General features: G+C 39.8%; 1 protein-coding gene across 1 annotated transcript in view; it reads left to right on the plus strand.

Moving 5' to 3' along the window:
* Nucleotides 1–22,995, plus strand: part of SLC4A8 (solute carrier family 4, sodium bicarbonate cotransporter, member 8) — a 75,041-nt gene that overhangs the window by 48,405 nt on the left and 3,641 nt on the right. The window contains exons 16-23 of the mRNA XM_012654099.1: nucleotides 571–732; nucleotides 9,534–9,647; nucleotides 11,921–12,082; nucleotides 12,930–13,181; nucleotides 16,222–16,290; nucleotides 17,419–17,592; nucleotides 19,211–19,348; nucleotides 22,751–22,842. Of these exons, the coding sequence (XP_012509553.1) occupies nucleotides 571–732; nucleotides 9,534–9,647; nucleotides 11,921–12,082; nucleotides 12,930–13,181; nucleotides 16,222–16,290; nucleotides 17,419–17,592; nucleotides 19,211–19,348; nucleotides 22,751–22,842 (1,163 nt within the window). The remainder of the gene's footprint in view (nucleotides 1–570; nucleotides 733–9,533; nucleotides 9,648–11,920; nucleotides 12,083–12,929; nucleotides 13,182–16,221; nucleotides 16,291–17,418; nucleotides 17,593–19,210; nucleotides 19,349–22,750; nucleotides 22,843–22,995) is intronic.

Here is a 22,995-nt window from a genome sequence, read left to right on the forward strand (position 1 = left end):
AGTTTGAGGTTGCTGTGAGCTAGGCTGACGCCACGGCACTCACTCTAGCCGGGGCAACAAAGCGAGACTCTTATCTCAAAAAAAAAAAAACTATTCTTTCTTTCTTTTTTCCATACCAAAGTTCTTTTGAACATAAAGGGAGAAGATTATCCCTCTCTTTTCTCCTATGCACACCCTACCCAGTAACCCTGCACTAAGGATAGGTGGGGATGAAACCATGCAGGGCAAGGGGTAGATCCAGGCTTTTGGGGGCTTGAGAAATATTCACATTTGGAGGCCCTCTGTAATAAAAACAATACAAATTACTAGGGTCTTCCTAGAGCCTTAGAAACAATGTTTGTTCAAAGCAGTTCTGGTTTCATTCTGAAGTGTCTTAGGATCGTAAGTAGTCATCCTACTTGAAAGGCGCCTGTGCAAGGGAGAGCCCCATAACTACATGGAGGTCAAGTGGATGCTGCTGGCAGCCTGAGCTCCCACCAACTATGGTGTGACAGTGAGGGGACTCAGAAGGAAACAGCTATTTATTCCCTGTATCTGCCTTTCATTACTCAGAAATGCTTGTTCCTTTAGGAATGCCAGGAGATGCATGGCGAGTTCATGGGATCTGCATGTGGCCATCATGGACCCTACACTCCAGATGTGCTTTTTTGGTCCTGTATTCTCTTCTTCACCACCTTCATCCTCTCAAGCACCTTAAAGACGTTTAAGACGAGCCGCTATTTCCCAACCAGAGTAGGTAGCATGTTCATGCATTTCTTTTGTGTTAGAATCTAATATAACAGAACCTATTCTCAGTCTCTCTGTTGCTCGTGTAGTAGATTAGCAGGGTGGAGAGCTCCAGATGTCTTGATGAGCCCTCCTGGATTCTCTTCTAGTGTCTGGCAGCCTTTTTCGTAGATCTGTGGTGTGGAATAAGGGGTTAATACACAAAACTTTTTTGATTTAAAAATGCCAGGTACAGGGGAAAGGGAGTGACTACTGATAGGAACTGGGTTTCTTTTTGGGATGATGAAAATGTTCTGAAATTGATAGTAGTGATGGTTGCATAGCTCTGAGAATATTCTAAAAACCATTGAATGATACATTGTAAATGGAAAAAAAAAAGTACCAGGTAAGTTTAAGATAGTAGTAATATTGTCTAAAAGCTATTAGAAATAGCATTTCCAGAATGCTGTTAAGTTTCATTTCCAGAATTCTGGAACACCTAGCATATAATATTAATAGCTATAGCTGGCTCCTGAATACAGTGAATTGGTATTATCATCTTGGATACTTTAGGGGACCCCAAAGTGTCCTCCCAGGGATGGCTCTAATGATAGCTTATGAAATCACTGGCTTCATTGACTGCAGCAGCCAGCATGCTCTTGACTTGCTTTACATGACTATTTGAAGCCTCTACAACCTTTACCTGGTGCAGATAGCATTGTTTGTGTCACGAGCAGGGATTCTGCCAGTTTTGGCAGGGCAGAATTATTTAATAGAAGCCGAGTGTAGAGTAGCTACATGGGCTGTTTCTTTGAAAGGGAGCTAAAGAAGAAGGAGGAGAGTAGCTCTTGGGAACTCATCACATGAGGTTAACACTAAAAATAATACATGTATGAATTACTTGCATTTATCAGTCACATGGGAACATCTATAATGAGTGGCCATTACATTTGCCATATCAAAAAAAAAAAAAAAAAAAGGAAAGATGGGTTATCTACAATGACCACAAAGTTTGTGCCTCAGAAAGGCCCCCCTAAAGACCTGGGCTACATGTATTTTTACCACAGTATAACAAACTAAACCTAAAACATACAAATCAGCAAGAAGAAGCTATATACTTTTTTTTTCTTTTTAAGAGACAGGGTCTTGCTATGTTGCCCAGGCTGGTATTGAACTCCTGGGCTCAAGTGATTCTTCTGCCTCAGCCTCCTGACTAGCTAGAACTAATGCACATGCCACCATGCCTGGCTAATTTTTTATTTTTTGTAGACAAGAGGTCTTGCTATGTTGCCCAGGCTAGTTGCAAACTCTTAGCCTCAAGCAATCCTCCTGCCTTGGCCTCCCAAAGCACAGGGATTATAGGTATAAGCCACCATGCCCTGCCATACATCTTTTTAATTTGCCACAAAAAAAAAAAAAAAAGAAGAACTTGGGACAGCCAGACACGAAGGAATACATGGGGTATTTATAGTTTATTTATTTAAAGAGCATGGTGATACCTTCAGAAATAGAACTGGGAATAAACTTCTATTAGTAATGATACACTATTGTAGGTAGTTTTTATGAATGTTCAAGAAGAGGATGATAGAAAAAAGGTATTCATATTGCTGGTGGGGATCTGCCATCAGCACATCAAAACTGGGGTTGTTCTCCCTCTATTTTGCTTCCGGGGTCAGTGGTAGTGGCCTCCAGAGAAACCTATTAATGTGGCCAATGGTGTGGCCTTACGCACAATAAATGAAAAGCCCACTTTTGTTTCATATGGAAAATCATCAATTGGGTGGGGCTTTATTTGTGACATAATTTTTTTCATTGCACACAATAATTTCTGACCTATGTATGTATAATGGAGCATTTGCAATGAAAGGTATTTTTAATTTAAGTCATATCAAGGTTCATAATATAATTGTGTGAATGTGTGTGAGATTGTGAGAGCTTTACAGTCCACTAGAAAATCTGTGATGGGTTGGTTTTTAAAGGCTAACCAGTTGGTATTAAGCGTATCTGGAAAAAGCAAGTAAACATTTTAATGAAACTATAACTCAGGAACAGTTTAAAAAATGAGCTCCCCCTTTAGATATTAAGGAGTAAAAAGGGCTGAGTTACCCCTTTAAGTGCTGTCAAGAATTCACTTGAGTTTGTGACATTTGGTGGTTTAATGCCAGATGCCCACAGCAGCATAATATTGTACTTTGCCAGAAGTAGAGTCTCTGTTTCTCAGCAGCCCTCTCCCCAAAAGGTATGTTTATTTTTAGTTAAAATAGCTAATCTCTTTTTGCCATACCGCATGATAACTCCCTGGTATCATGTGAAGTGCCCCAAATTTGTCTGTAATTTTCTCATCTCTGAGCTCATTGCCTGCCTCCGTTTCCATGTTTTCTAGGGCCAGAGTTTTATCTCTGCCCGTTTGTGGTTTATCACCACCTGACTTGCCTTCACTGCTTCTCTGATGTGACCAACAGTGTGATCCTGGACACTTTAAGGGTTTCAGATGCAAAGAAACTTTATATGATATTATGAAAGACCATCCTTCCCATTTTGGTTATTTCAGTATTTTAGTTGCAACCTGTGATTAAATTAGAGTCTCAAATGTGATAAAGAGTGGAACGATAATGTTCTATAATTTTCCTACTGCTCTGGACCAAATTCCAGAGTCTCTGGAGTTTCTATTTCAGATTATTCAGTCAAATGAAAAAAGACTTATTACTGTCTGCTTAACGTGTATTTGTTTGGTTGAAAAGATCTTTCTAGAAACTGCAGGGAAACAAAGCAGAACCAACTGGGTGAAATAAAACACAAATGTTGGATTAGGATGTGGTGAGTTGTGAACAGTCAGAAGTCTGGTTATGATTGGGGCCGCTGTCTCACAGGAGATCACTTACTGCCACATGAGTGAGGGACACGGTGTCCAAAGCCCATGGCCTGGAGACCTGGGTGCTGCCTTCATCTGGCCATGGGCCTTGGGGAAGTCCTTCATCCTCCCTGTGTCTCACTCTTCTCATCTGCACAATGATGTGAGAACACCTGCTCTCTCTTTCCAGTCAGAGGATATGGTGAGATTTGATCTGATGAACCTTTGGTGGTGTGCCATGGTGGGTCCTAGTAGAGTATACTTCCTGCCTTCTCTCAGCTGATATTTCTTCAATTTAGGAACAATGAGATTGGCAGAAAGTGGCAGCTCATGGTGCAGTAGTACTCTACTAAAGTGTGCTCACTGGAGTCCCCTGCTAATGTCGACTTGGATATCCTAAAGCAGTCCCACTCTGTTACTCGAGTCACTGACTCCCATGGAAATCCCTACGCTAAGCAGCCTTACCAGATCCAGTTCCCTCAGGGCTGAGTACATAGAATAATGACTCCAAACACACACCAAGAATGGATTGTTACCAAAGATGTCGCAAAGAAAAAGCCTTTTCTTGGGGGGCAGTTGGCAGTTAGGGGTTTGGATTAAAATGTAGACAAAGATAGCATGTGTATTTTGAACAAAATACATAATTTATAGTAAAATGTTATAAATAAAACTTTGCAAAATCAATGGTGTAAAATCAGTACTTAAGATTATAGGTTATAAATTATTTAATTTCATTAAGTAGAAAAAGAAATTTAGCCCTTTTGATGCCTAAACATCTTGTAAGATAGTGTACTATGGCTGCCTTTTTTTGTTTTTGGTGGGTTTTTTGGTTTTTTTTTTTTTGTGACAGGGCCTTGTTCTGTTGCCCAGGCTAGAGTGTAGTGGTCTGATCATAGCTCACTGCAACCTCAAACTCCTGGGCTCAAGGATCCTCCTGCCTCAGCCTTCTGAATAGCTAGGACTACAGGCATGCACCACCATGCCTGGCTAATGTTTTTATTTTTTGTAGAAATGAGGTCTTGCTATGTTGCTCAGGCTGCTCTTGAACTCCTGGCCTCAAGCAATCTTCTTGCCTCAGCCTCCCAAAGTGCTGGGATTACAGGCATGAGCCACTGAGCCCAGCCAATGGCTGCCTTTTTTTCTGCCTCACAAAACAAAGGGCTGTTTCCACAAGGCAAAGTTTTGTGTATGTGCTATTCTTTATTTCAGATTGAGAGTTGTGAAAAACTGGAGCAAATAATGGATTTCTTTTTTCCTTAAAAATATATCTATATATGTATCTTAATACATACAAGGCAGGTTTCCCTGGAATAAAAGTCTGGAATGTACTGCTTAATTTTTCACATGTGTGTAGACAACATTGTCAGTGACTGAAAACTGGAAAAATGTATGGATTATGTCAACTGATTTTTAGCCTATTAGGAGTCCTCTGTGTGAGGAATAGTGGTATAACACCCATTGTATGCTCTTTCTCCCTAGAAATATCTTTTGATGCCCATTTATATAGAATCCCAATGAATGGGTCTTTGGAAAATGTAATGTATCAAAGTTTTTATTTTGTTAATTGATCTAAATGCCCATATAACTAATCAGAAATCCAGCTTGACACGGGGAGCACTGTAGGGGGGGAAGGGCAACCCACACTTGGGTGAGGCAAAGACATAAAGTGTAACCATAATGTTTGTACCCTCACAATACCCTGGAATAAAAAAAAAAAAAAATTTTAGTACAAAATTATCACTGGATGAAAATAGTGCTTTAAAATTACCTCATAAACCCATGATTAATATTTATTCTTGCTAAAATAAAACAGTTTAGGATCAAAAAAAAAAAAAAAAAAAAATCCAGCTTGGTTCAGACGGGGATTTTCTTTTAAAATAAATAAAATATACCAAAAAGACCATTGGAAGAATCATATTTTAATGACATTTTACATTTATATTGCTTCAGTATTTTGGAATTGACTAGACTGTTTTCTCCCACCTACAAGAGAATATGCCTGCCGTTTCCCTGTTTCTCAATTTGGCCTGCAGGAAGTCCAATGGAAATAGCTCGAGCCTTTTGCTCCCTGCCACGTTTATTCCCTTTACGTGAATTGGAGCCTTACCTGCAGTTTAAAGTGAGAGCACCTGGGTTTGAGCCCACCTTCACCTCTAAATGTAATGGGGCCAAATCACTTTGCCTGTCTGGGCCTTTTTCTTTAAAATGAGTGGGTTAGACTAGATGAGCTCAGAAGTCCCTTCCTGCCCTAACATTCTCTTCTATTTTTATTTTCCTGTGATTACTATTAGGGTCAGGCATGTAAAATGCGAGGGATCACTTAGAGGTTTAGATATTTTTGGATTGCTATAGTTTGTATACCCCAGTTGAGGACCCGTGCCATTTTTAGTGTCCCCACCCCATTTCTATGCCTACTTCTCTTATCTTTACTTTCTTTGGTCATCATCCCATTTTTTGCGGGGGGAGGGGTGGGGACAGGGTCTTGCTTTGTCACCTAGGCTGGAGTACAGTGGCCTCATCATACCTTACTGCAATCTCAAGCCCCTGGGCTCAAGTGATCCTCCTGCCTCAGCCTCCCAAGTTAGCTGGGACTAGCAGGCAGCTGCCACCATGCCTACCTAATTTTTTTATTTTTTAAAATTTTTTGTAGAGACAGTCTCACTGTGCTGCTCAGGCTGGTCTTGAACTCCTGGCCTCAAGCAATTCTCCCAAGTGCTGGGATTACAGGCATGAGCCACCACACCTGGTCCCATCATCCCATTTTTTTCCACTCTTGAAACTCACAACTTTCCAGTTCATGAGGCACTTAGCCCTCAAAAATCCATTTACAACACCATCCTAGAAAAGCCACAGAGCTACCTTCAGCTAAATCTGTAACATATATAGAATATTTTTTTTGTTTTCCTCTTGACATGAATGTTTAAGCTAAATAGAATATTTTAAAATTCTAATTTCAGCTATGATCCCCAAAATAAGTGCTGACAAAGTTGTCTATCACAGAAAGGATGTTTTTTTCATCTTGTAGGCATCACATCAGTGCAGGCCTGTGGGGAGATGGCAGAGGGCAGGGGCAGGGTCCCGGGATGGGGTGAGATAAAATGTGATTCTGTCCTTTACTTTAGGTCAAAAATCCTAGATTACAGAACAAGGGTCTGCACTCTTAAGCTGGTATATAAGATCACCTCCACAGTGTCGTGCAGATTTCACACTCAGTAAATCACCCTGAAAGAGTTTGCATCAGATTTTCTAGGCCTGTGCTATTCAGTGTGGTAGTCAACAGCCACGTGTAGTGAGTGACCCCTTGAAATTTGGCTTGTCCAAATTGAGATTATGCTGTACACATAAAATATACACCAGATCTCGAAGGCTTGGTACCAAAAAAGAATGTAAAATATTTCATCAATGTTTTATATTGATTACATGCTGAAATGACAATATTTTGGATATATTGACTTAATAAAATATTAATAATTTAATAAATATTATAAAATTATTTCACCTATTTCTATCTTTTTAAAATGTGGCCACTAAAGAATTTAAAATTAGACATGTGGCTAACGTTGCACTGCTATTGGACAGTGCTACTCTAGACTTACATGGTGTAGGGCAAGGCGGTGAAATCCCATAGGCAGGAAAGGTAATTCTGTGAAGCATCCAAACAAACAGAAGCAACACAAATATTTTTTCTGGAGTCAGGAGTACTGTGAGGCACAGAACACTTTCCAGAAAGCAGAAGATTTTTCTGCCTAAAAGCCAATATATATAAGACCCCAATTGAAAAACAAACAAAAATGAACCCCAAACTGCCAACCTTCAGCTTTGCCTGGGAGCTGCTACCTTTGTTCTTATTTTTCTAGTATCTTCCAAGTGCCAAGTGTATTAGCCATATGAGGGTATTGGACATATTTGTTTCATTTTAGGCAAAATTCTCTTTTGGTTTCCCCTTCCCAGGTATTGTTTAGCCTGTTCAAAGCTGGGTGTGTTGAAATACTGTGTAAATCTTGCTACACTTGATAGGCTGCTTCTCTTGGCCTTGGCAGAGGCTGAGCCCGTTGCCTGTGCCCACCTGCCAGGCAGGTTTCAATGCTGGCTCCTGAAAGAGTTTGCATTTATTTTATTTTGCACTAGTCACAGTGGTTGTTTAAACTATATGAAATGTTTTGGGGAGAGCATTTGGCTGTGATAGAGAGATAGATGATTTATTCCTTTGATTGTTTTAAATTAAAAGCTATTTTTACACACACACAAAGAAAGGAAGGAAGGAAGGAAGGAAGCTCAAATCTGGAGGAAATGGTGGTTTTCTGTGAGGCTTCAGTCAGGCACATTTACAATAGAGGGTAAGTGAGTGGGTGGGGGACTCGGTTGATTAGATATTTACCGTACACATGTACATGACTAAAACACATTCTTAGACTTCAGTGAGCCTACGCAGTAGTTAAGGGAAGCACATATTAAATAAGTCCTGGGACTTTGTTTCCTACCTGGACAAATAGTTAACAAGTGGTGATTGGGTACTGACTACTTGGTCAGGCCTGGATTAAGTGCTATGGGGGTGTATAACGGAAGTTTAAAAGATAGTATCTGTCATCACATAGGAAGGGGAAACACAGGAAACAACCAGATGCCATCTGCTACAATAGTAAATAGTCGGATGCCAACCTGGGGTGTAAGCACCATAGGAGTTCATGGGCCCTAGGGTCCTGGTCAAGTGAGCTTCGTGGTGGGTGGGAGTGGTGGATAGTCAGAGAATTTATATAACATTCAGAGAAGAACTGAAAAAAAACATGGAGGAGGAGCTGGAAATCTTAGGCTTCAAAGCATAGTGAAGTCAGTTTAAGGTGTCAGTGATATTGCATGTGGCTAAGATATATTTTGCTCTGTCTCTATTGGAAGTTCAGATTAAGGCAGGCACAGGTCATTTGATAGGTACTGTATTTTATTAAAGCCACACTAAACTATAAAGTGGGACAGTCCTGTTAGGGCAGGTGCTAAATTGTATGGGAATCCCCAACAAAATGGGGGTAAGTGCTATGGAGAAAAATAAAGCAGAAAGGAGTGCAGGAAGTACTAGGGTGGGGAGTGGCCACTTTTGAGTAGGATCATCAGAGAAGATCTCATGGAGAAGGTGATATTTGAGTGAAGGAGGTGAGGGAGCTGTCCAAGAGGTTACCTGGAGGAAATGCAAGTACAAAGACCCTGAGGTGGGAGTGAGCCTGGCATGTTTAAGAAACAGCAAGGATGTCTGTGTGGATGGAACAGAGTGAGCGAGCAGGAGAGCAATAGGATCTGGGCTGGGAGAGGTGATGATGCCAGTTGTGTGGGCCTCAGGCCAAGAAGGCTTTTTGGGTTTTTAACTCAGTGAAACCAGAAGCCATTTCAGGGTTTTGGTAGAGGAGTGACATGATACAACTTACGTTTTAAATTAGAAAGCTGAAGAGGACAAAGGCAGAAGCAAGTAGGGAAGATGCTGTAGTTACCCAAACATGAGCTGATGGTGACTGTGATCCGGATGGGAGCAGTGGTGGTGAGAAGTGCTCAGATTCTGGATATGTTCTGAAGGCAGAGCCAACAGGACTTGCAGATAGATTGGGTGTTGGGTATGAGGGAGAAGTGGAGTTGATACTGCTGCTGAGATTTTGGCTAGTGCTAAGAACCCTGGCTGGTTCCAGAAAATGTAATTCCAAGTGCTCAGAACTAGAGCCTGAACCTGGCCCTAAGTGCCCCAAACAGAACTTATCAGATGTTGGGCCGAGTTACATTAGAGTTTGTCAGAGGGTTCATTCTCCTTCATCATATTCATACTTTACAGGTATTAATTTGGATGTTAATTATATTCCTGTTGTTTAAATATGCTTGCATTAATTCAACTGCAAAATGAAAGCATTCTTCTGAGGATTTTAAAACTTTTTACAATATTGAATTCTTTTCTACTGTATTTAACTTAGTAAAACATTTTTCTAATTCCTTTTCATGCTAGGTACGCTCCATGGTGAGTGACTTTGCGGTTTTCCTTACTATCTTCACAATGGTGATTATTGATTTTTTGATTGGAGTCCCATCACCAAAGCTTCAAGTTCCCAGTGTGTTCAAGGTAAACAGATCTCAGGGTTCTTGGTGCATTCATGCAGTTTCATAGAATCTGATCCCAAGCTGATTTCAAAGGCCTTTCCATATCCTAATCATAAGATGAGTTGTATTATACGTTCCTCTAAATCCAAACCTTACTCTTCACACCTTGCCATTCAGAAAAGCAACTCTGCAGGCTTGGCTGAGTTCAAGTCGGAAGAGTCAGAGAACAGAGAAACTAAGGTTGCTGAATGAATGAAAATTATTTTGTATTGTTAATACCACTTATTGTTTTTAATATGTTAAGATTTAAAACAATAGAATGTGTACGTTTACGTAAATATATACCAGATACTATGGAAACATGGGTCCCTGGAACAAGTCTTGTTGACAGCACTGAGTTACTCATTAACTCACTGAGTATCCACTGTATGGGGGCACCTGGGAGGGTGGAAAACGTAAAGGACTCAGCCCTCCCCTGGAGGATCCTGCCGTGTAGGAGGGGAATGGAACTAAGAGGGACCTCAGCAGGAGTGTAAGACCCTTGCTGGAGTAATCATGACATCTCTTCAACCCTATTGTGTTGTTTGTTTCTATAACTCTCTATAATCTGTAGTATTTTTCAAAAAACCTGTACAAAAAGTAAAACGAATGATCAATACATGGGAACTTCAAATCTGTTTCAGTCTGGGGATACTAACTGAGTAAACAAAAAAGATAGAAGAGCTGAGCTCAGTTCCATAGATTCCTGTAGGGTGGAAAGGAGAGAAAACCTGAGTGTACTCAGTGGCTTGAGAAGAATTATGAAATAAGAAGATGGGAGAGGTGAGGAGAAGGCGGACAGGAACAAAGTAATCCCTGACTTGTAAATGCCCCTATACAGCTGGCCTTGGTCTTCCCTTTCTCTTTTCTCTCTGTGTCCCTAAAGTAGGCCTGATTAAAAATATCATTTTCCATATTGTCTGAAAATTTTTAATTTTGTTAAATTTGTTGAAATGCCACTAGTTAGAAGTTTATGAATTAATAAACACCCTCTTACAAGTATTAATATAATACTTCCAAGAATATGACATTCTCACCTTGTGTGAATGAGCACAATCAGCTTTCTCTGTAACACCTAGCTGAGGCCAGCCCTGAAGGAGGAATGGATTTTGTGTAAAATAGGTAATTTGAAAGCAATAAGCAATCCTTGTAAATGTTCCCTGATAGGTAGGTTTAAGATAGTCAGGAGGCACTGAATTTCTGGGACATCTGGGCAGAAGGCCTCTGGGAGGTAGGAGAGAGATGAAAAACGGAAATGGGAGAATGTTAAAGAAAATGTTGCTCTTGGCGGCCTCCACTTTCAGGAGAGGGTGGAAGAATTTTTCTTTCTTCCCTTCCCTATTATATCATATGGTTCCCAGCTCCCAAGACCCAATCCGAAGGTTAGTACTATTAGTAGGGGTTATAATGTCATTAAAGGTTTAACAAGTTTTCTTGTTGGTCTGAGAACTTAACTACCACTTAGAACATGTTACTAAGGAAACATAGATTCTGTAAACTTTTAGAAGCTAACCCATTCATAATTTGGGACTTGGTAGCGTTATTGGAGAGCCTTTGAGTCCTAGAGTCATGACTAATATGGAACCAAATGCTTCAGATATGACAGTCTTTGTTCATTGACTTTGGGTCAATTCCAGGTCAGTTTGTATCCCTGGCCTTTTATCTTCCAGTACCACTTGCCAAAAAAGGTGAACTTGTCTTCTCCAGAGTACCCTGGGTGGGGGTGGGGGAAGGGTGAGTTGAAGATCTAGGAGAGTTTAGGTATGTCATGAACATCCCAATAAGATTTATAAACAGTTGTTTTACAGGGACTTAGAAGAGGTTTGCTAGGTCAAACAGGTGTCCAAGTTCATCAGTTTTGGGCTCCTTCTCAAGTCTCTGGTGCCTGGGCCTCTGACTTGCTGCTGTTGGGAGAGGGTCCCTGAAACAATCCAATCTAAGCCCAAGAGATTCCATGCAGCTGGCTCCACTTTGCCTTTATTTGTGCTGTAGACACAGATTCCATGGCTTCTGGAGAGTGCGGGATTAATGAATATTCCACAGCAAGTTGATAATTGAGGATTGACTGTTTCAAAGGGGATTTGGAGGAAGGTCATAGATTTCCTAAGGAGTTGCTGTATTTCAAGCCTTTTTTTTTTTTTTAAAGGATTCTTATTCAGGAATAAAAAGAAATGTGGATATTGTGATACAGTTTGATCTGTTTCTGACTATAGTTAATTTAAAATACAAAAATAATGCCTTGTTTTTTCCCCTTAGCCAACAAGGGATGATCGAGGGTGGATTATTAGTCCCATTGGCCCCAATCCCTGGTGGACTGTGATAGCTGCAATTATCCCAGCTCTTCTCTGTACTATCTTGATATTTATGGACCAGCAGATCACAGCTGTCATCATTAACAGGAAGGAACATAAGCTCAAGGTAACAAGAGGTTCTGACCTAGAAGACTACTATGGCAACCTGTTACATTTTTTGATTTTAGGGTAAGCCCATTGAGACCAGGAACTTTAGAACATGGATAAAAACAGTCACAGAAGGGGCTCAGAAGGGGTTTCCATTCCCTTCATTAATAACAAAGATTGGTTTGGAGATGAGACTAGAGTGGAACATGGTGGTGTGATTTGAAAGAAGCTTGGAGTCCATTACTGTCCTCTCCACCTGTGGCAGGTGGTTGGGCAGAGTTGCTGGTGATCCCTATATAGCTGCATGCTCTGAGTCAGGTAACTGTATAGCTTGTGTTTCTGAGGTTCAAATCAGGGCCTAAGCCACTATTTCCTAGAGGAAGGTATTCTCCCATTGGTATGTGTCCCTTACCAGGGTTTCCAGACTGAACCTTGATCCCAAGGATCCTAGGGAAGTAGCAGAGCAGGCAACATCCAAATATGGCAATGATCCGGGGTTGTTACAGGAACTCAATAAGGACACTTATTCCCAACTCCTGTAGTGTCTGCCATCTAGAATGGTGACGATGTGGCTTGGCCTCTGGTTTCTCTTCCAGGGAAGAATGGATCTTTGAATGTATGAGACTCAGAGTAAACTAGGGGCACTTGGATAAAGAATAGATATTGGCATATATAGGACAAGCCAATATTTTCCTTTTTGTTTCTTCCAAACCTGGAGGAACTATAAGACTTCTCTGGGATCTCTGGACCCCTTCCTTCTCACCCGTAAACCCCTTTCTACTTTGGACCTGAGACCCTTAGCTCACTCTTCTATGCCCCACTGCAGCCAACCTACTGATGGTGACAGAGACTCTGTTTCCCCACAGAAAGGCTGTGGCTACCACCTGGACCTACTGATGGTGGCCATCATGCTGGGTGTCTGCTCCATCATGGGCCTGCCCTGGTTTGTGGCTGCAACTGTTCTGTCCATTACACATGTGAACAGCCTCAAGCTGGAATCTGAGTGCTCCGCTCCTGGAGAACAGCCCAAGTTCTTGGGCATTCGAGAACAGAGAGTGACAGGCCTTATGATTTTTGTGCTGATGGGCTGCTCAGTCTTCATGACAGCTATCTTAAAGGTAATCATTCCTTTCACTCATTAGGAAAATATTGAATGCCTGATTTGTGCCAGGAATCCTGCTAGGTACTGGGAATACAGTGATGCCAAACTGATACACGTACAAATCCCTGCCCTGAAAGAGCTTATTCTAGCAGGGTAAGACAGATAAGGGCTTAAGAAAATTAGTTAAGAAAACAAACATGATAATTGCAGAATGTGATGAGTAACATAAAGGAAATACATAATGTTCTCTGGTGCCACAGAGAATTAAGGGGGTTCCATTTTAGTTAGGGTAGTCAGAGAAGGCCTTGTTGAGGAGATGGCATTTAAGATGAAGTGGAGCCAGCGTGGAGGGAGGGGAGGAAAGCAGTCTAGTCAGGCCCTGAGGAAGGAAAGAGTGATATGTGTTTTAGGAAATATCAGGGCCATGTGGCTCAAGGATGTTGAGTCAAGGCAAGAGCACAGTGAGATGAGATGGAAGAGTGGGGAGGGGCAGATCATGTAGGGCCTTGTTGACAGTGGTAAAAGTCACCTTTGAAGGGTTTTAACAGGAGAGGGACATGATCCAGTTAGTATTTCCAAAAGATCATTCTGGTTGACGTCTAGAGTATAAGTTTTTAGAACTGGGGAAGGATAGAAGCAGATAGGCCTGTGAGGCTTACAGGTGAGAGATGATGGTAGCTTGAATAAGGAAGTTGGCAGCAGGGACAGATAAAAGGGCATGGCTTTTTGGAGGCAGATCCCAAGGTCTTGCTGGTTGACTAGATGCGGAATGGGGGTGAGGAAAATACAAAAATTAAAGAAGCCTTTCATATTTCTGACTCTACTATCTGGTGGAGAATGATGGCATTTATAAAGATGTAGAAGACTGATTTTGTGAGGCATGGGGCTGTGCTCAGATTTTGAGTGAGATGTCTGGGTGAGGAGGCTAGAGGAAGGTTCTGGACTAAAATGTAAATTTGAGAGTCCGCAGCACAAAGGGGGTATTGAAAGCCTAGGGAGTAGATGAGATGATTCAGGAGAAGGGTAGATATTAAAGAAAAAGGGACCAAAGAGAAAATCAGGGTTTAGAGGTTGGGTAGAGGAGGAGATAGCAAGAGAGTCTCAGAAGGAGCTTCCAGAGAGGTAGGAGGGAAACCAGGAAGGTGTCGTGTCAGGGAAGCCAAACAAAGGGAGTGTTTCAAGAAGGAGGGATTGGTTAGAAACTCTCTAGAAGGATGAAGATTAAACTGGGACCATTGGATTTAGCAACATGGAGGCCTAATGTGACTTGACAAGAGCAGATTCAGTGGATTACATTAGTTTCTGCTGCCTTTCCATGATTTAGAAGTAGAAGCAAAAGCAGAAGCTAACAATGATAAAAATCATTTTGTTCTGAAATGAAATGATTACACACTTAAGTTAAATCATAGGCCTCACATCTCACCCGTCTGGCTCTTCTTCCTCCTTGGGGATGGGCAGGCAGACAGACAGACACACCCACACCCACACTTCTTTTACAGAAATGATGCCTTTTAAATCTTCTGTAATCACACAATCATCTCCTGAGGGATTTGGTAAATTTTAACATGGATTAAAAAAATTTCCAAAGACTTGAGGGCAGGAGTGGGAAGGTATCTTATCAGAGAGGGAATTCAGTGGAACTATAGGGCACAAGTCCAGTTATAGGTGGCTAAAGCGTGAGTAGGAGATGAGGCAATAAGGAGTATGTGTGCAGACAACTCTTTAAAGAGGTTTTTCAGTGAAGCAGAACAGAAAAATGGCAGTGGCTGGTGTGAGGAGTGGGGCTAAAAGAGGGTTTTTTGTAAAGATGGAAGATACCTTGAACATGAGAAAAATTTTTTCTGTGGGTGTAAGGCCTGCATCCAGGAAAGTGGGGTGAAAAGGAAACCTCTATGGCTGTATTGCCAGGCCCCAGTCATGCTGGAGCACTGCCTCATCTCCCTTGCCTCCTTTCGTCCTCTTTTAGCAAATCTTCAACCACCCCAGCCTGCGCTGCGGATGCTCATCACAGATGAGAATTAAGAGGGATGGTAAAGATTTCTAAACCATCGTCCTGTCCCCTCACTTTCCACGCATCCTTGCCACCCACCTCTCCTCATACTCCTTCCTTACCTCCTTCTACTCACTGTCCCCAGCCCAACTCCCTCTCCCACCCCTGGCCTAGGTGCCATCTGGAGGGTCCCAAAGAGTGCTGCTCCTCCAAGAATATAACGAAGCCATCACCTGGCCTTCCTATAACTGTCTCAGGAGGATTCTTTTAGGACACCATTCAATAGTTGTACAAACAAGGTTATCACTGAATTAGGATGTCTAATTACTCTAGAGCTGGAACAACATAAAATCCAATGGGGATTTTCTAATTCTGAGAGGAATTATGTTTGGGAATGCTCTCTAGGCCCAGAATGAAAGCAAGTCACATTTAGTCTTCAGCTAAGAGACTTTCCTTGCCTTGATTCTATAAACCCCATTTCCATACCTCAGAGTTGCTCCAAAGATTGCCTGGGATGTGAAGGGAAAGTCATACTCAAGTGCTGTGTGCATATTAAAGTGCAATATGATAATATTAGTATCTCGCCCCAAATCATTCCCTCTCTGATAAGATATCTCTCCACTCCTGCCCTCAAGTCTCTGCTCGGTAAAAAAGAAAGGAAACTTTTTTTAGTTCATGCTAAAATACACCAAATCCCTGAGGAGATGATTGTGTGATTCTAGAAGATTTAAAAGGCATCATTTCCATAAAACAGGGGTGTGTTTGTGTGTCTGTGTCTGTCTGTCTGTCTTCCCATCCCCATGGAGAAGGAATGATATATGAGGGGTGATATATGAGGCTTACGATTTAGCTTGCATTTCATTCCACTTCAGAACAAAATGCTTTTTATCATTGTCAGATTCTGCTTTCACTTCTACTTGTGAATGATGTAAAGGCAGCAGAAATTAACACAATGTTTATAGTGACTTTATTTCATTTTTAGAAATTTAAAAGTTTATATAGTCTAGCGTTGAGTGTGCTGTGATACCAAATTTAACTTCTGGTCTTTTTGCCCTTTGGTCTCCAGTTTATTCCAATGCCAGTTCTCTATGGAGTTTTCCTCTACATGGGAGTTTCTTCACTACAGGGAATTCAGGTATGGTATGTTTCAGCTAGGGAAATGTCTTCTCGCTGTGAATTCACCTGTCCTGTCCACGGAGGAGCAGCTCCCCACAGGAAGCACAATTTGTTCCTGAGAAATTATTTCCTAGTCTCTCCAGTTAGGCTATTTTAGACATTTCTTTGGATATGGGACAAAATACAGTCCTGTTGGCATGAGAGTACAAAGACTTCCAGGGTGGCCTGGCATCCAGTCATTCATTAATTATTCAAAAGACAATTATTTGACACATATTAAACACTGGGTGCTTTGCCAGGTGCTGGTAAACTTGGATCTGAAAGGTTGGTCAAGAACCAAACTGGCTTTCACCCATGGACACCTCTAGGTTAATGCCAGGCTAAAGAATGAGAAAGGGGAGTTTAATTCTGGGAGTATGCTCGCAGAAGAGATTGGGGAGTAGTGGGAGTTGCTCCAGGTAAACAGATGTCACTTCCTGTTATACTCTGCCTTTTCCCACCTAGCAACTCATTCCTCTGAGTCCTTCAACAGAGAAAATCAGGAGCTTGTCAATGACAACTTGGGTGCCCCAGATAATAAAATAACTTATTAAATATTAATAAAATCACTTAGGCTGATTCTTCTTTGTACTGAATATCCAGCGGTCATTCTTATATGCTGAGTTTTAATATGACCTTGGGCAGGGTATTTAATCTCTGGGTCTCTGTTTCCTTTTTATAATATAAGGATGATCATATTTTTCTATAGCCAGAATGTTATGAGGTTTCATTTCACTATAGATAATCAATGAATAGCTCCTCAAAGAACAAGTAAGAGATTTTGGTTTTGATAATAAGCAAAAAGATGCAATTGGCTAATTTTGTTTTCAACACTCCCCGAGAAGGAGCTCTCTTGGGTGCCACAGTGTTAAATAGGAAAAAGGTGTTTGAACTTAGAATAAGAAAAGAAGGATTCAAATCTTGACTCTGCCACTTACCAACATTGGCCATATTACCCACTCTTTCTGGGACTCAGTTTCCATTTATGTCTAGTGGAAACAGTGTTACCTACCTTTCAGAACAGGTGATACAAGAGACATGAATGGGCCTGACGAGATTTCTGGTCAGAGAAGCCTCCTGAAAATAAATGCCAGCTGTTGCCTTTCAGTTCTTTGATCGTCTGAAGCTCTTCGGGATGCCTGCAAAGCACCAGCCAGACTTTATCTACCTGCGGCACGTGCCGCTGCGCAAAGTGCACCTCTTCACCCTCATCCAGCTGACCTGCCTTCTCCTGCTCTGGGTCATCAAGGCATCCCCAGCTGCCATTGTTTTCCCAATGATGGTGAGGTTTGGTTTTGTTTATATATACAAATTATTATTGTTGTTATTTTTATTTTAAAGTTGTGGTAAAATGGTATGAAATTTACCATTCTAACCAGTTTTAAGAGTACAGTTCAGGGGCATTAAATATTAATACATTCACATTGTGGTAGAACCATTACTACCATCCATCTCCATAACTTTTTATAATTTTTTTCATCTTGCAAAACTGAAACTCTGTGCCTATTAAACGCTAACTCCCAATTCTCCCCTTCCCTTTGCCCCTGGCAGCCTTCATTCTACTTTCTATCTCTATGAATTTGATTATTCTAGGTACCTCTTGTAATTGGAATCATGTAGTATTTGTCCTTTTGTGACTGGCTTATTTCACTTAGCATAATGTCTTTAAGGATAATACATCTTGTAGAAAGTGTCAGAATTCCCTTCCTTCTTAAGGCTGAATAATATTCTATGGTAGGTGTATACCACATTTTATTTATTCATCTGTCTGTGGGCACTTAGGTTACATTCACCTTTTGGCTATTGTGAATAATGCTGCTGTGATTATGGGTGTACAAATATCTGTTGGTGTCCCTGCTTTCAATTTTTTTGGGTACATACCAGGAGTGGAATTGCTGGACTGTATGGTAATTCTATTTTTAATTTTTTTTTAGTTCCCTAGATTTACACCCTCCTGGTGGGGGTTTTCTCAATTTTTTCAGAATGCACATAAGGCTCTGCATTTGTGTGTTATGTTCAGAGGTTGAGTGTTTGGTTAAAGAAATAGAAAATTCCTGGGAACTCCTGGTAGGAATCCTGTCAATTTTGGATTTAGTAGGAAAGTAGTCATTAAAACTGGATAGAATTGTGGTTGAATTTAATAAGCCAGATTTGCCTCATTCCTTGTCTAGTTGGTGAACACCAGTCAACCGAGGCAGGCCCTTCTTGGTTATTATGGGTTCCCCTTTCGCTAAAATGGCCCTCACGGAAAGAAAGTGGAGCAGCAGTTGAAATATGCTGGACCTGTCTCCATTGAGGAAATCAGCTGTCAGATTTTAGCAAGTCACTTCCTCTCTCTGGACCTCAGTTTCCTCATCTATAAAGTGAGTGTCAGGCCAGGCCAGAGGGCAGAGACAAAAACCACTAGAGATGCACGATGCAGGATAAAGCAAGAATTGGGGGAATGGGGGAATGTACAGGCAAAGTGACAGGGAATAAAGACAGTCCTGTCTTTAGAGTCCCACCATCCACTTGCTAGTGAAGCAGGCTTGGGCTGGGTGTGGCTGGCCCCACCATGGCTGAGCCCCTGCAGAGGCTCTCTGCTGACGGCTGCCCTGTAGCCCTTCCTGCTGCCTGTGAGCCATCTGCAGATGAGGGGTTTCTCTTTTCAATGAGGGAATTAAATTAGTTGCTCTCTAAGTTGTAGAGTTGTTATAATGATAGTTAAAATATTGAGTGTAAAACACTTACCTGGGTATCTGGCACAAAGAACATTACGATTACGATAAATGACAACTATTATGATTATTATGAATTTGATTTTGCTTGCAATGTCTTAGTCTGCTGTGAAATTAAGACTTTGCTTTCAATTCCAGGAAGGAAATTCATCCCTTTAACTCACTTTCTTTATTTTTTTTCAGGTTTTAGCCTTGGTCTTTGTCAGGAAAGTCATGGATCTCTGCTTCTCTAAGCGAGAGCTGAGCTGGTTAGATGATCTCATGCCAGAAAGCAAAAAGAAGAAGTTGGATGATGCCAAAAAGAAGGCCAAGGAGGAAGAGGTCATAGTCCCTGTACTAACTGTACACTTTGGGGCCTCAAATTACAGAACATAGGGCCACATGAAAATTCAGCATGTCTAGAATCCCAAGGGTTATATTTAGGAACTGGACAGATTACCCCAAAGATGTTCTCAGCTGAGAATGGATTAAGGATTTTTGCTCCTGTCTGTCCTTCATTTTTGGATGATAACCAGTGTTTTTTCCTTTGTTTTATCTACAATTTACTTACCAGGTTCACACCTAGAATGTGAACATAGAATCTGCTCTTATTATCAATGGGTCAGGTTCTTCCAAAAGGTCTAATTTAACAAGTATATACAACCCATTACTTCCTAAGGTATTTGTTATGTATCTAATTGCAGATGGTGCTGTAGTAGGCACCATGCAAAGATAACTTGCATAGGACTTTCTGTCCTTCTTTATTTCCCTTAGCACTTGGCACCTTGTTATCTACACAATGGATCCTCAATCAATGGCCTATACCTGCAAAGAAAGAATGTGTAGCAAAATGAAAATACCAGACCAAGATATGAATGAGCTGACAAGTGTTTCCAAATACAGTTAGTACCCCAAATAGTGTCTTTTAAAATGCATTTTAAAAGATTTTTCCTCTAATAGCTTAAATTTTAAAAATGTTATATTACTAAATAAGCTTTAACAATTATAAATACAAAAGCAATGGAAGAAAACTTTAAAGGGAATATTGATGGAATTCACTATATAAAATGTGAAGCTTTCAGACATCTAAAAGTCTATAAACAAAATTTTAAAATTACAGACAGGTTGAGATATGTGTTAATACTCTTACTATTCAAATAATTCTTACAAATTAATAAGAACAATAATGGAATAAAAATGAGCAATCGAAATGGATAATTTATATAAATAATTTATAATTTTATATTTATATAAAAGAAGAAATACAATGGCCAATTACCTTACGACAAAAAATTCATTCTCACTAAAAATCAAAGAAATGGAAATTTAAACAAGGACAGTACATTTTTCACTTATAAAATTGGCAAAGATTTTTAAAAAGATAAAAGGAACCAGTGTTGACAAGACCATTATTGAAATGGTCTTCTTATATACTAAAAATGGTAGTATAAGTTGCATAAATCTCTTTAGAGAATGGTTTAATTATAGAGTCTTAAAAGTATATATGCCCTTTGGCCCAGCAACTCTAATTTTTAAATTCTCTCGAGGATATAATCAGCAATGTGACAAAAGATTTGAATTATGGTGTTATGCAAAACAACAACTGCAAAAAAAGAAAATTATATATAAAAATATAATAGCATATTGTACAACAGTTTAAAAATCAAATTTTAAAGAATACTTAATGATACATGGACTTGTTTATGATATTTTATGTGAAAAATAGAGAATATAAAATGGAACAAAAAGTAAGAATCTCCATTTTCATTAAAAAGTATATTAATACATATACACATATTACATACATGTACACATACATATACACAGACATTTGAAAAAGATTGGAAGAAAATAGACCAAAATGTTTGTTGTGGTTCTCTATGTCTCGCTGGGTGGTAAGATTATACGTTAATGAATTAATTATCTTCCTTCCTCAATATTTATTGAATGCTTACTCTGTTCTCACGATTCCAGACACAGTGGTATAAAGGACAGAGTTCCAGACCTTGTGGAGCGTACATTCTCATGGGGGAGACACTATAAACAAGAAAACAAGTATATATTTGTTTACTTGATTATAGTGCCTTAATTTTACATATATACATATAATTTTATATATATGTAAAATTTATTTTATATATATGTAAAATTTTAGATAGTGATATGTTTTAAGAAGGTAACAGATGAAGGAGTTACTTTATTTAGGTAATTAGAGATGACTCCTCTGAGGAGACATCTGAGCAGAGACCTGAATAAAGCGAGGGGCAAATTGGAGAATATCTGGGAGTAAGAACATTCCAGGCCAGAGGTATAGAGAATGCAAAGTTTTTGGAAAAAGGAGTGAGCTTGGCATGCTCGAGAAACACCGAGAAAGCCAGAGAGGTTGGAAGGGTCAGAGTGGAAGCCGGGAGACTAGTCAGGAGGCTGTGGCAACAGTTGAGGCAAGCGCTGCTGTGACTGAGGCTAAGGTAGAGGTGCTGCAAGTGGCAGGGTTAGCGCTGCCAGGTTTTTGCTAAGGGATGGTGGGCCCAGGTGAAAGAGAGGAGGTGAGGACTCCGGATTTTTGGACCGAACAATGGGGTGAATGGGTTGAGCTATTTATTAAGATGAGGAAGACCAAAGAACAGCAGGTTTGGGGGGAAATCAAGAGATTTATTTTGAATGTTAAATTCGAGGTGGCTGGTAGACATTATACTCTTTATTTTCCAAAATTTCTGAAGTAAGCATGTATTTTTTAATACATGTGTTACTTCATAAAATTATTTTAAAAGCTAAAGGCAATTAAAAAGATGAAGACTTGATACAAAAAAATTTTACCACCTCAACATCCAACACTCATGTTCAGTTCTTTATGTTCTTTTCAAATCCTTAACATGGTTTTCATATAACTGTAATAATTGTATATTTGTGTGTATATATCTATATCTATATAGTATGTGTATATGTATTCTAATTTTTTCTCTCAACTTGATTTCATAAGACAATTTTATGTTTCTATGTCTCTATATAATCACATTTATTGTATTAATGGATGTATAATATTCTATAGTAGTATTATCTCATATTTAATTTAAATATTCTTCCCTTGTTAAGATTTTTAGTTGCTTTAGGTTTTATTATTACTTATACTACTTTAAACATCTTTGTATGTATTTTTTTCTCTGTAATTATTTTCTTTAAATTAGTGGGATTTTTTAAGAAAATATTTTATTACAGATTATTCCAAACATATGAAAGTAGAAAGAAAAGTCAGTATTCATATTTCCTCAATTGCCTTATTATTTTTAATAATTTATTTGAATTAGGATTCAAAGAAGGGCCATATATTATAATTGGTTGATATCTTTCTTAAATATCTTTAGGGGTTCCCTTCCCATTTTTTTTTTTTAATTGAAGAAGCTGGTTTTTGACCTCCAGGGTTTTCCATTTGGATTTTGCTAAAGGTGTCCCTTGGTGTCATTTAACATGCTCTTCTGTCCCCTGTATTTCCAGTAAATTGGCCATTAGATCTAGGTTTACTCAGATTCAGGTTCTTTTTTCTTTTCCCAGTACTATTCCACATGTACAAATATCTGGTTGCATCTCATTTTGTGATGAGTCAAATCTATGAAAGAACCTCATTATATTCTTTTATAATAAATGTGAGAGGAAATCAGGTAGAAATCATGGTGGTAAAAGAATGGGCTAATGGAGACTCCCGGTTTTACTTGGTCTAAGATATAATAATGTTTCCTTTTCTTATAGGAGGCTGAGAAAATGTTAGAAATGGGGGCAGACAAGTTCCCCTTAGAGAGCAGGAAGTTACTAAGTAGTCCTGGAAAGAACAACAGTTTCAGGTAAAAATCCCAAAACACCAAGGACCTTACTGTTTGGATTATTCTTATAAACGTTCTGGCTTTGTGGTAGAGGTGGTGTCACAAAGGCAGCTGCTGCACGCCTCCAAGTTTTCCCCTGTGAAAACACCTTTTCCATTTCATTGTTTATTGAGT

This window comes from Propithecus coquereli, unplaced genomic scaffold (genome assembly GCF_000956105.1).
Source record: "Propithecus coquereli isolate 6110/MARCELLA unplaced genomic scaffold, Pcoq_1.0 Scaffold111, whole genome shotgun sequence".
Classification (NCBI taxonomy): Eukaryota; Metazoa; Chordata; class Mammalia; order Primates; family Indriidae; genus Propithecus; species Propithecus coquereli.